Source organism: Pundamilia nyererei, unplaced genomic scaffold, assembly GCF_000239375.1.
Source record: "Pundamilia nyererei isolate P.nyererei 1_Seehausen unplaced genomic scaffold, PunNye1.0 scaffold00047, whole genome shotgun sequence".
NCBI lineage: Eukaryota > Metazoa > Chordata > Actinopteri > Cichliformes > Cichlidae > Pundamilia > Pundamilia nyererei.
This window is the reverse complement of record NW_005187448.1, coordinates 144233-159602: the sequence shown is the minus strand read 5'-3', so window position 1 is coordinate 159602 and position 15370 is coordinate 144233. Positions and strand designations below refer to the sequence as shown.

At 41.4% G+C, this 15370-nt stretch overlaps 2 protein-coding genes across 2 annotated transcripts; one reads left to right on the top strand and one right to left on the bottom strand.

Annotated features, from left to right (window-relative positions):
• Nucleotides 1-430: 430 nt before the first annotated feature.
• ddx20 (DEAD (Asp-Glu-Ala-Asp) box polypeptide 20) lies at nt 431-8311 on the bottom strand. The gene is made up of 11 exons (XM_005732458.1): nt 8065-8311; nt 4963-5057; nt 4470-4638; nt 4259-4373; nt 3952-4094; nt 3382-3520; nt 3190-3248; nt 2781-2863; nt 2567-2672; nt 1764-1865; nt 431-1633 (listed from the first exon to the last, which is right to left on the bottom strand). Exons 1-11 carry the CDS (start codon nt 8258-8260, stop codon nt 462-464), a joined length of 2379 nt encoding a protein of 792 aa, XP_005732515.1. The 5' UTR covers nt 8261-8311; the 3' UTR covers nt 431-461.
• Nucleotides 8312-11597: 3286 nt separating this feature from the next.
• parapinopsina (parapinopsin a) lies at nt 11598-13749 on the top strand. The gene is made up of 5 exons (XM_005732682.1): nt 11598-11928; nt 12759-12849; nt 12933-13170; nt 13260-13502; nt 13609-13749. The coding sequence occupies exons 1-5, from the start codon at nt 11598-11600 to the stop codon at nt 13747-13749; spliced, it is 1044 nt and encodes a 347-aa protein (XP_005732739.1).
• Nucleotides 13750-15370: the final 1621 nt, after the last annotated feature.

Genomic DNA, 15370 nt, shown 5'->3' with positions numbered 1-15370 from the left:
TGTGTACTGTATTTATTCTTATTGTATCCTAATTTTTGCCTCATAACTTTTGCACTGTCCACTTCCTGCTGTGACAAAACAAATTTCCCACGTGTGGGACTAATAAAGGTTATCTTATGTAGTCAAGAACTATCAGGTAATCCTCTTCAAATCCATTTTAGAGCAGAATACTGCAGTGAGTCTAAGAGGGCATACCGTCAGGAGAGACGCACAGAGGCCAACACAGTACTGCACTTGAAATTTACTTTTTACATCACAACTTGACTGGGAAAAAACAAAACGTGTGTAATTTATTAGAAAAGTATTTATGACACCAACATGTTATGGGGGAAAAAACGTATACTAGCCAAAGTGCAAATATGAATCAAGTGGCGCAGTAAAGACACTTTATGTTTGGAAAACAGGATGATTTAAAAAAAAAAAGAAAAAAAAAAGCAAAGCCTGGTCACGGTATCCACAACTCATTTTCTCATCAGTTCTTCCATGTAGACGGCGTTCATACGATAAGCTGCCATCCAGTTGTAGGCTACATTATAGTAGCTTTGGTAGCCTTGCTCTTGAAACGGGGACATGGAGGCGTAGTAATCATTCCAGGCGCTGTAGCAGGCTCTCCAGTACGTTTCAGCACACCACTCGTCCTCTTTGTCAGTGCAATCTCCGTCTTCCTTCTTCTCCCTCTTCCGGTCCCTTTCCATCTTTTCTTTCTGTTTTTCAGTCTCTTTTTTCATCTTTTTTGATTCTTCTCGGCGTGCTGGGGCCGGAGCTGTCTGATTGGTTCGCCTGCCTGATTTAATGCTCAATGCAGATTCCCGGCTATCGGGAGGAGGCACAGCTCTCCCACGTGTTGCACACAGTGTCTGGTCAGAGTTTCTGAGTGGAGGAGGAGTATAAGCCTTGGGTTTGGTGGGGCTTGCTTGTTGTGTGGGTGGAGAAGGTGGATGTGTCATTGCAATCTGAGGCTTAGTGACAGCTCTGTTCTCAGCTCCTGTGGTCTCATTTGAACTTTCCAGTGTCGCATCATCTTCCATGTCAGATTCAGAACTGGAAGAACCAGAGATGGACCTTGGAGGTGAAAAGTTAGATTTAAGCCGTTCGACATTTTGTGTAAACATTTGCGCTCCATCATCATCAAGTGTAAGATACTCCTTATGCCCATTCTGATCGCTGGGTTCACCATCCTCTCTGCCTCTGAACTCTCTGATGATCTCCACCGATCTCCCCGGACCTGTAGTGATGAAGTCCTGGAAGTCCCGCTCGGCCTCCTCAAAGGTCACAAACTTTGACCTGCAGTGCTTAAACGAGCTGAGAGGAGGGATCTTCGGCAGACTGTCTTGGAGCTCTTTTCGAGTCTGTGTCACCTGAGCAGGCAGAGTATCCTCTGTGGAAGATATCTTTCTAGCATCCTCTTCACAGACTGCCTCTCGCCTGGGCGTTGGATGCTTCTTCTCTGGCTTTCTTTGACTGCCGGGCTCCACAGCTCGATCCTCAATGCAATCAGACACAGAGACGTCAGGCTTTGCACGTCTTTTCTTCTCTGCTCTGGGAAACAGCCGGGATACCGGGTCTGGAGTGGACGCTTCAGTGCAGACATCCCAGTCGCACGGCTCATCCATCAACCTGGGCTCTATCGTGGCTAAAATGACAGCAGACAGATGAGACCGGAATGACTTTTACCGATTAATATTGAATCAAAAGTAGACATGAAGAGAAAAGTTGTGCGTGCTGCATGTAAAAGCCCCACAGAGACGTGAACAGGGACTCACATGGCAGCGCAGACAAACTAAGGCCACACTTCTGAGCGATGGCCATCATCTTGTTCTCCTCCTCGCCATGGCAACAGTAGGTCACAGCCAGTCCCTGAGTGCCTACAAGCAAAATGTAATCTGGATGAGGACCCACTTAAATAACAGGAAGGGATAAAGATTAATGCAAGAGTCGCGTATAATGGGATGGCAGCTGCACACAAACACACGTGCACTTAGAGAGCGTACAGAAGCTAAGATTGAATAACCTCAATTCTGGGGAAAAAAGTTAAATGCAATTAAATGCAAATGACTGGGAACGTTCTGCCTTTGGTGGTTGGGTCAAAAATGCTATTGATTCAGAGAGAAAAGAATTTGCTAAATTATTTATAAAAAAAACATCAGTCTAGGTCAAAGACATATGCCACCAGAAGAAAAAGCTTTGCAACATTTTTTTATTTTATTTTAGGACAATGTTGACAATGTGCCGGTGAATGGCCACTCAAATTGAAAGCAGCATAACTAACCTTTTCATCAATTTGTAAACTCTAAGTAATATTTTTCCCGGAGCTATTCTAGTCTGTGTTTCGCATCAAGCTAATTGCACATCTAAAGAATAGTGTTTCTTCCAAAATGTGAGATGGAGAGAGAATCAACTCTACAAAAAAATTAAAAAAATGATGCAATTTCTCTTCAAACATATTTTCCTGCTGCGGTGCCATTAGCCACCTGTGCTGCCTGACTTGGTGATGTGACAAGGTGAAAATGCTGAATGTCAAACAATGCTTGCTCTCGCTGCCTCTAAAGCAGCGCTGCACACTAACCAAAACGTCCAGCTCGTCCAATTCTGTGCATGTAAGTTTCCCAATCCTGCGGCACATCCAGGTTTATCACCAAGTTGACCTTCTCTGCATCTATACCTCTTGAAGTCTGAAATTGTGAAACACAAAGATTACTCAAAGTTATTAGGCTAACAGAAAAATGATTTCGAAAAATTCACGTAGACGTGTGGAAAGATGGAAGGTTTCTGCATCTCACCAGGTCAGTGGAGATGAGCACCCTGCACTGGTACTGCTTCAGTTTTGACATTGCCTCCAGTCTCTGGTCCTGACTCAGACCACCTGCAGAGGCCAGACACGACACCTCATTAAATCTGATAACGTCAACTGAAAGTCGCTGGCACGGAAGCATTAAAAATACACACATTCACAACACTGTATGAAGGTCATTTTAAATATGTGCACTGAAACGTTGCCAGGCAACACTGCAAATCATAAACCACCTGGCCAAAGAAATAAAGTCAAGAAATGAATGAATTCCAATGTCTAAAATTCAAAAGCAGCTGGTATACCAGTATAGAAATGCCTCAAATCAATTACCTGATTTTTCACAGTATTACCATTTTTATTGACTCATCCTAACATTACATTACATAAAGCAGTCTTACCAGAGATGCAAACAGCAGGCAGACCTTTGGAGGACAGGATGTCTGCCAGGTGCTGAGCCCTGTGGTAGCAATTCATCACATTAGCATTTGAGAAAGCTTTTTTTAAAATAATTAATCCTCAGATCTAATGCATTCTATATAAAACAAGTATAAGAAATATACTTTTTCTTGGCATTAAATGCAATCACATACCGTGTGTGTAGGTTTGAAAACACCAGCGCTTGGTTGAAGGGGATTTTACTAAACAGCTCTAGCAAGTGCTGCACCTTCTCCTCAAAAACCTTGTGAGGTAACGGATGGGACTGAACCAGCTTGTAATACTGCTTCAGACCTGACAGGGGGCGACACAAGGACGACATACATGCTGTCATTAATTCAACCTGACCTAACAACTTTGGTCCTTCGAGCAGGACGTGCTCTGTCAGTGATGTGTGTGAATTAAAAGGCTCGAGTTCTGAGCTACAGATAAATCCATTTTCTGACATTCACTCAAAATAAGCACAGAGCTTAAAATAGGATCCTGTGGAAGAGAAGAGTGTTTTTAACTTAGCCTTATTACTGTCAATCATATCTCATCCCCCAAGAATCTTCTGTCAGGAAATAATCCCATCAAACATGTCAGTTTGCAGACTTGGTTATCCATGCAGTCTTATTATGCAGAGTCTCTGTTGCTATGACAGCAATTTAAATACATTAGAAAATGTCAAGAGAGGCCAAAACTCAGGAATCTTTATCTTTTCCATTTATTAAAGTGGGTCTTACCTTTCAGGCCCATATCACTTGGATTTAGCCGTACAAAGGTGGGCTCTCTCATGTAGCGAGTGAGGTGCTGAGCAAGGGATTCTGGGTAGGTGGCGGAGAGTGCGAGCATCTGTTTGTTCACAGGCAGCGAGGAGAAGATCCAGCTAAAGAGGACCAGGATGATGGGTGAACTTTAGGTTATGTTGGTTTGTAAATGTGGTTACGACACGATATATAAACGGCTTCAGTCTAAATGTACTGCTTGCTCGCTACAGCGGCCTGCTGCTCATTTAATAGGAGTATAATCACAGAAATTGTATCCTCATACTTTATCTGTTCCTGGAAGCTGCCCTCCTCCAGCAGCTTGTCTGCCTCGTCCAGAACAAACAGTCTGATGCTGGCCGTTGACAACATGCCCAACTCGATAAGCTGCTTGATGCGACCTGAGCACACAACCGGAACACTGTTACCGAACAAAAACAACAGCGGCGTGGCAATTACGTGACGTGGCACTGCCGACTACTATCCCGGGTTCCTACCAGGTGAGCCCACGGCTACATGACACTTCTTCAGGTGGGTTTTGTCCTGACTCACAGGCCTGCCGCCAATGAAAACATGGCACTCCAGGCCCTCCATGGCACAGCCTATGGCCATGACCACCGAGTGGATCTGCACTGCTATCTCACGTGTCGGAGCCAGCACGAGAACCTGCAGGAGGGAAAAGTGTCCAAAATGAAAAAAACAAAAAGGCTTATACTCGATTGGGAGAAGATTAAGGATGAACAGTAAGACCCCAGAGCTAATAAGATTACATTTGTTCTACAAGACCAGGTGTACCTCGTCTTTATCAATCATTCTTCCCTTTCATTCATGCATTTGACACTAAGCAGCTTAAATTCAGCAGAAGGCCATCTGCTGGTCATGAAATGATTAAATAATAAAACTTCCCCTTTCCCTCTTCTGATGATGTTTTACTTTAACCGTCCGAGAGCAAACGTAGGTCATATCCTCATAATCAAATATTACACTGACCTGGGTTGAAGGATTCTCCAGGACCAGAGAGTCCAGGGCGATGGTGCAGAACACGCATGTCTTTCCTGTCCCAGACTTGGCCTGCACAATCAAATCTAAAAGAAGAGACTCAGTGAGCGATGCACAACAGGGCTGGCAAATGACAGTTTTGGCATCAGCAGTTAATTACCATGACTGGGTGAAGTACTGCTGCCTAATCCTCAGCATCAAATCAATTGTCTCCCACCACGGTTTAAATTAACAAGTGTTTACCTCAAGTACAATGAAATTAACTCATTCACTGCCAGCCATTGGCAGTGAATGAGTTAAACCCATTGACTCATTCACTGCCATTGACGGCTATAGACGTCAATGGCAGTGAATGAGTTAAGCACATTCTGCATCACCGCTGCAGCCGAGAGCTTTTTCAACACACGGGCAACCTCCAAGTGGAAAGCAACTATTCTGAATTTGTACCTCGTAAAGGCTGTAAAATGTTTAAAAGCAATAAACGCTTTTGATCCCCAAGAGTGATTTAGCACCATGATGAACAGTTGTGGTATCTATGATAGTCAAAAGAAGGACTAAAGTACTTAAACTGTTTTCTCTGCAAATGATTTAAAAAAAATGACCACTTTTCAACTAATGTAGTTGTTTCGAGCTTTTCAAAATAAAATACTTTTAAATATCCTTTAGAACTAAAAGATTTGTTCACATTTGACCACGGCTTTGAGGCAAGTTCACAACAAAAGTCAGTGTACAGTCTGAGTGTAGTACAGCTACAGTAGATGGAAACTTGATTTTTCTAACAATACATTTCTGTGATTATTGAACAAAACAAAAGCAATATTCCTAAAAATAGTAATAATGTTTTCTCCACCATTTCCAATACCATGAAAGCTATGAGGATTAAAAAGGAGTCCATCCGATGAGCATTTTTAACCCAAGCTAAGCTGCTCTACTGTTTCGTAATTCAACTAGATTTGGACTCATCAGATATCATAATCAGAATCCTTTATTATTCCCTAAAGAATTATGTGGTTACAGTTGCTCCAAGACAATAACAACGGTAACAGACCGAACTAAAAGTTCACAAAATAGAAGAAACTCTCTAATATATAGCTCAGTTATGAATATCCAGAATATTACACAGATGAAATACATATTATTGAAACAGATAGAAGCTGAAAATGTGTAATTTGATATTGTATGAAGAATTTTTATAAGGAACTACGTTAAAATGTAATACATGATTGAATTATTCAGAGTAAAAACAATTTTTGGAGTACAGCTGAAGTTGCGGGGCCATATTAAACCCTTTTCTAAACTAATAATATAGCAGACCTCTGCAGTTAGTCGATAAATATTCGGACAGTTACACAAAGTTCTTTTTTCCTGTGTACACCTCACAGTGGATTTCATGTCCACCCCAGTCACCCCAGCCATAAACTGTTCAGACTGCTTCCATCAGGAAGGAGGTTCTGCAGCATCCGGTCCCGTACCAGCAGACTGAGAGACAGCTTCTTCCACCAGGCCATCAGACTGCTGAACACGTCATAGACACCTCAGCTTCACTACTGTAACGCCACTGTTTTGCACATGTCTCACTCTGTATATTTTATTTTATATATTTTATTTATTGTTTACTCTATTTAATTTGTAAAATATGTGTACACACACACGTAGAAAAATATTTAGTATACACATCTAGAAATGCATATACTATTATATTTATTAGTTTCAGATGTGGCCATTCTTGTATTTTGCTTGTTTACATTATTGTATTTGCACAACTCTGTTGCTTGTGAAGCTCGCACACAAGAATTTCACTCACATGTGCTGTACCAATGTACCTGCACATGTGATGTAACAATAAAAGTGATTTGATTTGATTTGATGAAGATGTGACTTTCAACTTATTTCAAGGGGTTCAACAGAAGTATTGCGTTAAGTGTTCGAGAATCAGAGGCACCATCTGTCAAAGAGGGCGGAGTTAATGTTACAAACTACGACTGTGAAATCGCAGGGATGCATGGCTGCCTGTGAATCTGGACCTCGAGTGTTTACTGACGATGTGCATGCTGGTAGCAGGAGCAGGATGTACCTTGAAGTGTAAAGGGGAATTCAGATTCCTCCAAGTGCTGCAAAACTGATGGAGCACTGCATCACAATGCAAACGGAAAATGACTCAGAGCATACAGCAGAAGCAACCTGAGAGTTTCAGAGGGCAAAGAAATTGGGAATTCTTCCTAAACCAGCTGTTTAGGGTCTGGGGTCTTACTGCTCATCCTTTTGTCAAACCTCTGAATTAAAGCTGAACGTTTTCCCTTCAAATACATTTTGACAATTTGATTTAAAATTCACAAAAAAAGCATCAGTGTCCAAATACTAACGAACCTAACTCTAACACACCCAGCTATTGTACAAACAGATTTTTAGATCAGATACACGATGGTTTGTCTCTACTGCCATGATATCAAATGTAATAACCTTTTTACATTACGTTCTTTTAATAAGCCTAGAAGAGCTGGGAATCGAACCGCCAACCTCCCAGTTAGTAGATGCGCTACCTGATTACCCACAGCCAAGTTTTATGTCCTAGATTAATAATCTGCATAAATTTGCCCATGAGTGTGTTTTTTGATTGCAGTAATAATAGTGATAAAAGTATTTTTTCATTTCATATTTATGAGGAGATGCATTGGATAAGCGGACGATAATGAATGGATAGATGGATTTATGAGGCATAATATGTCACATCACATTAATCATGTGCGTCTAAATATTTACGACCAGTATGCTTTGCAACAAAAAATTAAAATACTTTAAAAAGCTGTAAAAAATAATAATAAAAATAATTAAAAAAAAATCTTAACTATAGTGCCAGTCATGTATCTGAGCAGACATGCAAATTATAACTGATGGTTAACAGACAGATTCTGATCCCTGATGTATGTAAATGCACTAATGTAAGTTAGTGGTTTTATTTCGCGTGCATACATAAGGTATTTTGTTGCTCTTCTTATAAAAATCAATTATAAGTTTTATACACTGAAAACTTTAATATTCCTGCCCCCAGCACACACACATGTGGACCCTCCCGCAGTTTTGTTTTGCACCCACCGAGTCCGCAGCGGCCGAGCGGGATCGCCTTGAGCTGGATCGGAGACGGCTTCTGAAATCCCGCGGCGGACAGTCCGTCCAACACGGGCTGAGACAGCAGCAAGGAGCCGAAGTCGATCCCCTCCGACAGAATCACGTCTTCGGTCCGTTTTCGCGCTTCGATATCGTGAGCTGCTTTCCTCATGGAGGTAGCCATGTTTGCTGTGCTGTTCACTGCCGGTGACCCGGGTAAAAAAAGCAGAGCCACAGCTGCGCTTTAGCCCCCTCTAGCGATGCGGAGGGGGAATTAATTTCTCTGCACAATCATCTGGGTGTGATTGGTCGATTACACACTTTTTGGCAATAAATCGTATATGGTTGGAAACCCTGTTTATTTCCCCCTTAGTGGTGCTAAATTTTTAAGGAAAATGCATTTGTGGGCTGAGCAGCAGAGTTGACTATGTGGGCTGTGCCCATGAAAAACTTACAAAATCTTCTCTCCCAATGCCAAAGAAAGTATTCTGCTATTGAATCTTGTTTGGTGCAGTTTATGGGATTGAATTTTTGAAGTCTGAAGAGGCATATTAGCAATTTAATGGTTTATTCATTTGGTAGCATGTGGAAGAACCATCTGAGAACCATACCTCCTCCTCATGCTGGTCACCAGCTTGGTCACGTACTGCTGTGGGATGGTATCCCATTCTTTAAGCAGCATTTGTTGCAAGTCAGCCAATGTGTCAGTGTTGGTGACTCTGGCACGAACAGCACACCCAAGTTGACACTAGAAGTGTTCAATGGGGTTGATGTCAGGACTGCAGGCACACTATTCTATCATGCCCACTCTTGAACTCTGAAGATAGTCTCTGATAAACCTCATTCTGTGAGGCCGAGCATTATCTTCTTGGAGGATAGAGTTCGGTCTCAGACAATGGAAATAATGAATTGGTATTGGTTGGAGAATTACATGTTGAGATCTCTTTGCATTAACAGTACAGAAGTATTCATTTATGTCAAAAGGTCAATAACCCAAAAGTTCTTATTGATGGCCTTTAACAGATCAGTGCAGGAAACTGTCTTTTGATGAGGTTACAGCCAATGTTAGTTAGTGTCTTAACTCTTAAAAAGGATGAATTATTCATTGAGGTTTTTCACCATGCCAAGAAATTGCAAATGTAATCACATATATAGGGAGTGCAGAATTATTAGGCAAATGAGTATTTTGTCCACATCATCCTCTTCATGCATGTTTCTTACTGTAAGCTGTATAGGCTCGAAAGCCTACTACCAATTAAGCATATTAGGTGATGTGCATCTCTGTAATGAGAAGGGGTGTGGTCTAATGACATCAACACCCTATATCAGGTGTGCATAATTATTAGGCAACGTCCTTTCCTTTGGCAAAATGGGTCAAAAGAAGGACTTGACAGGCTCAGAAAAGTCAAAAATAGTGAGGTATCTTGCAGAGGGATGCAGCAGTCTCAAAATTGCAAAGCTTCTGAAGCGTGATCATCGAACAATCAAGCGTTTCATTCAAAATAGTCAACAGGGTCGCAAGAAGCGTGTGGAAAAACCAAGGCGCAAAATAACTGCCCACGAACTGAGAAAAGTCAAGCGTGCAGCTGCCAAGATGCCACTTGCCACCAGTTTGGCCATATTTCAGAGCTGCAACATCACTGGAGTGCCCAAAAGCACAAGGTGTGCAATACTCAGAGACATGGCCAAGGTAAGAAAGGCTGAAAGACGACCACCACTGAACAAGACACACAAGCTGAAACGTCAAGACTGGGCCAAGAAATATCTCAAGACTGGTTTTTCTAAGGTTTTATGGACTGATGAAATGAGAGTGAGTCTTGATGGATGGCCCGTGGCTGGATTGGTAAAGGGCAGAGAGCTCCAGTAGACGCCAGCAAGGTGGAGGTGGAGTACTGGTTTGGGCTGGTATCATCAAAGATGAGCTTGTGGGGCCTTTTCGGGTTGAGGATGGAGTCAAGCTCAACTCCCAGTCCTACTGCCAGTTTCTGGAAGACACCTTCTTCAAGCAGTGGTACAGGAAGAAGTCTGCATCCTTCAAGAAAAACATGATTTTCATGCAGGACAATGCTCCATCACCTGCGTCCAAGTACTCCACAGCGTGGCTGCAAGAAAGGGTATAAAAGAAGAAGAACTAATGACATGGCCTCCTTGTTCACCTGATCTGAACCCCATTGAGAACCTGTGGTCCATCATCAAATGTGAGCTTTACAAGGAGGGAAAACAGTACACCTCTCTGAACAGTGTCTGGGAGGCTGTGGTTGCTGCTGCACGCAATGTTGATGGTGAACAGATCAAAACACTGACAGAATCCATGGATGGCAGGCTTTTGAGTGTCCTTGCAAAGAAAGGTGGCTATATTGGTCGCTGATTTGTTTTTGAATGTCAGAAATGTATATTTGTGAATGTGGAGATGTTATATTGGTGTCACTGGTAAAAATAAATCATTGAAATGGGTATATATTTGTTTTTTGTTAAGTTGCCTAATAATTCTGCACAGTAATAGTCACCTGCACACACAGATATCCCCCTAAAATAGCTCAAACTAAAAACAAACTAAAAGCTACTTCCACAAACATTCAGCTTTGATATTAATGAGTTTTTTGGGTTCATTGAGAACATGGTTGTTGTTAAATAATAACATTATTCCCCAAAGATACAACTTGCCTAATAATTCTGCACTCCCTGTAGTTTTGGGGAGCAATATATTAGTGATTAGTAAAGTGCTTTTTTCTAAATGGATCCATAGATCTGTTGGGCAGAAAATGTATCTTCAAGGTGAATTTCATTCAACAAATCACAATGTCATTTTTTTCTTTTATTGCACCTTTTCTTTTTTAGCTTTATGGATTCATTCATTCAGAGTTGTGTAGGTATTAAGGATGATTATAAACAGAGACACTGACACTGAGCTCATTCTCAAATAAGCCACTCTTTGTGTCATTAAGTAACTCAATCAGGCTAACATCTCATTAGTTTTTAACAAGAGAACATAAAAAGGTAGGGATAGGTATCCATAAATTACCAGTTTATTCCATTATTGGCTCCAAAATGTGTGACAAACCAGCGGGAATTCTGTAGACATATCGGTCGATCCTGTGTGAACGTTTTGCATCATTATTAGCAGCTGCAAATTGAGCAATCATGGAAAGTGCAGTCTTAGAGGCTATCAGACAGACTTATTCTCTCCACAATCCGGCTCGGCGGATTTTGTTTTCTGAGAATTGCAAATCATCTGCGGCCTCCTCTCCTCTTACTGGGCTTATTTAGAGGGCCTCGCTTCCCTCTCAGAATATCAAGCACGCAGTTTTGTAGTTGTTCTGATTGCTACATTATTTACCAAATGATTAAAAAAATACTAAACACATACCTGAACCTGCTCTTTCTTTGCCTTGCTGACAATGTGGCCATTTTAGAGTTAGACGTGTTGGATCTGACACTTTTTTGTTTGTTGTTTCTTACCAGGCATCACTGAGGTTTTTCACACTGTGACCAGATTCCTCTCCTGATCTTCACAGAGCAAAATGGAGAGTGCTGCCTTCCACAGAAACTCTTCATCATCTAACAGCTCAGCCAACACGGAGCTCTTGTCCCGGACTGGTTACACAATTCTGGCCGTTATCATGGGTGTGTTCTCTGCGGCAGGGATCATCCTCAATGTCGTGGTGATTGTGGTGACGGTGAAGCACAGACAGCTGAGGCAGCCACTCAGCTATGCTCTGGTTAACCTAGCTGTTTGTGACCTGGGCTGTGCTGTGTTTGGAGGCCTGCCCACCACAGTAACCAGCGCCATAGGATACTTCAACCTGGGACGTGTGGGCTGTGTGTTAGAAGCCTTTGCTGTTTCCTTTTTCGGTGAGTCTACTTTTTCTTTTTCCTCACATAAACAAAAGAAGAAATACCTTAATGTATTCTAGTACAAGTAAAAGTACCTCAAGTAAAACCACCTGAAGGGAATTTTGTTATTTTATGTAAGATTTGCAAAACTGCATCTGAATAAACAATCACAAAAACACAAGACTTCTGGAACAGTGTCCTTTGGACAGATAAGACTATATTTGACATGTCTGCATATATATTGCACAGTGGTGAAAACCAAATATAGCATATTGGCACAAACACTTCATACCAGCTGTTAATCACAGTGGTGAAGAGGTGATAATTTGTATTTGTTTTGCAGCTGTATACCAAAGCATTGTTGAGACAAATGTCAGTCTGACAGCTAAAGCTTGGCCACAATGTGGTCATGCCACAGATAAAGGTGTCCAAGCACAGCAGCAAATCTACAACAGAATGGCTGAAAAAGAAACGAGTCGAGGTGCTGTAGTGACCTGGTCAAAGTCCAGACCTTGCTTAGTATTTCAAATGCACACAGTCTGTGGAAACTTTCATTTTCTCATGACTGTTTTTGAACTTTTTGAGCTTAAAAATAGTTACTTAAAATGAATTATTTAAGATATTTTGAAGGGAAGCTTTTGTTTTTAGTTACTGTACTGTATTTCATGTATTTATGTAAAATCGAATGTGGAAACTAAAATTTAAAACTATAGTTATTGTCATTGAATTAAGATTAGCATTTCTTCCTTGAAATGTAGCACTCAGGTATAGGACAGGTGTCTCAATAGTGCGCACAAATGCAACACTTAGAAAGCAAAAGTCATAAATGATTCTGTCTTTTCTTGCAGGTATAGCAAGTCTGTGCACAGTAGCAGTCATTTCTGTTGAACGCTACGTAGTGGTGTGTTATCCCATGGGTGCGGTCCTCTTCCAGACCAGGTACAGCAGTGACCATCAAGATCTCACTTGGGAATGTTCCTTGCTGTACCAAGCATGTCAGACACCATCTCTGTTGTCCTTAGGCATGCAGTTGCTGGAGTGGTACTGTCCTGGGTGTGGTCATTTGTGTGGAGCACTCCACCTCTGTTCGGGTGGGGAACTTTTGAGTTGGAGGGCGTCAAAACCTCCTGTGCTCCTAAATGGCATAGCCGTGATGTTGGGGACATGTCCTACATGATAATATTCTTCTTCCTTTGCTTTGCCTTGCCCTTTTCTGTCGTCATGGTTTCTTACTCGCGGCTTTTATGGACTCTCCGCCAGGTGAGCAACAAAGGCTGCGCACACCATATATTTTTGTTGATTGTACTGAAAACATAAAGGAGTCCTCTGCGCTTGAATTTTTTTCCTAGGTAACCAAGCTGCAGGTATCTGAAACAGGAAGCACAAGTCATGTAGAGGTGCAGGTGGCACGCATGATAGTAGTGATGGTGCTGGCCTTCCTAGTCACCTGGCTGCCATATGCTGCGCTTGCACTTGCTGTCATGATAGACTCCAGTCTATATGTTGACCCTGTCATCGCTACCATTCCTGTGTACTTTGCAAAAAGCAGCACTGTCTACAACCCCATCATATACATTTTCATGAACAGACAGGTAAGCTGGTTTGAAGTACACTTAAATTCACACATACAAACAAAGAAAAAGAGGAATTCAGGCTCATGCTGTATGTTCATGACCAACCATGATCGTGTGTTTCCAGTTTCGAGGCTACACTGTTGCTGCGGTTCTGTGTGGATGGGACCCCTGGTCCTCTGAGCCGCAAACATCTGAGAACGAGACCACAGTTCTGTTTTTCATCAAGACCCCCAAGAAAATTGTGCCTAAAAAATCTTTGGAATAGAAATGTGTAGAAATTATTATAGTCTCACTGTTCTCATTATCAACCTCTGCAATGTAGTGCAAGATGGTTTTCACAAATGTAAACAAAATATCAGAGAATAAAAATGATGCAATGAGCAAGAAGGTTGCACAAATCTTATGTATTAAGGCATAAAAAATAACAGTAATAAAAGCAGCAGTAATAATAATAATAAAAAAAAGATTTCCCTGTTCAGGCAGGCTTCTTTCCTGTTGTCATAACCTTTAATGTATTCAGACAACAGCACAACATCTTTCTTGTCCTCTGTCATTGATATTGTAGATGCTGTCATTGCTTTTTAACTCTTTTAAAGAATAAAAATACAGTTACATTAATCAAGAATAGAGATTGCACAACTCACAGTTTGTTTACAGACATTATTTAAAAGATAAAAAGATAAAACCTCACATATGTGAGCAAAATAGCCTCTGTTTACCTCAGTCTGTCAGTCAGGACCTGAATTATCTCTCCTGGCTGAAACACTGGCACACTTTTTGGGTACGCCTCTTTTGCTTTCAGATGTGGTTTGATTTTTTGTGGCATAGATTCAACATAGAGGAAACATTTCTCAGAGATTTTGGTCCATATTGACGTGATAATATCACACAGTTAATGCAGATTTGACAGCTGTACATCCATAATGCGAATTTCCCATCAGACCTCATCTTAAAGTTTCTCTGTTAGATTGAAACCATCTGAGTACAGTCAACTTGTCATGATCAAGAAACCAGTTTGATATGATCTGAGCTTTGTGACATGGTGTGAGCAGTAATCAGAAGATGAATACACTCAGACCCCAAGTTACACTGCCACTATGCACATCAGCTGTTGATACAAGGCAGGATGAATCAAGGTTTACATGTTGTTTCTGGCCCTGACACCTAAATGCTGCAGACGAAATCGAGACACATCAAACCAGACAAAGTCTTTCCAGTCAATTTTGGTGAACATGTGCAAACTGTAGCACCTGGTGTGGTTTCCCGCTGCTGTAGCCAATCTGCTTCAACGTTCAATGTGTTTTGTGCATTCAGAGACGCTCTTCAGCATGCCTTGGTATCTGAGTTACTGTTGCTTGTTCTTAGCTGGCAGAACAATCAGTTATTTAGGTTACTGTTGCCAGTTTGAAGCGACCTGTCCATTCTCCTCCTACATCTGGAATCAACAAGGTATTTTCTCCCAGAGAACTGCTGCTCACTCTCTTTTTTTGGACCACTCTCTGTCGACCCTAGAGATGGTTATGTACACAAATATCAGCAGTTTGTGAATTACTCTGACCAGCCCATCATGCTACAATCAGAGTCACTTAAATCATTCTTCCCCCATTCTCATGCTCGGTTTAGCTTCAACAGGTCGTCTTGATCATGTCTACATGAATAATTGCATTGAGCCGCTGCTATGTGATTGGCTGATTAGATAGCTGCATTAACTAACAGTTAAATAGGTGTAGCTAACAAAGTGGACCTTAATTTTCACAATGACGAAATACAGGCAAAAGCTAAACTAGAAATTTATGTTTTGCAGCAAACTGCTAAAACCCTGTGAAAGTAATAGTAAAGAACACTTGATAGTAACGTATATTCAAAAGATTTAAGACAAGAAAAAA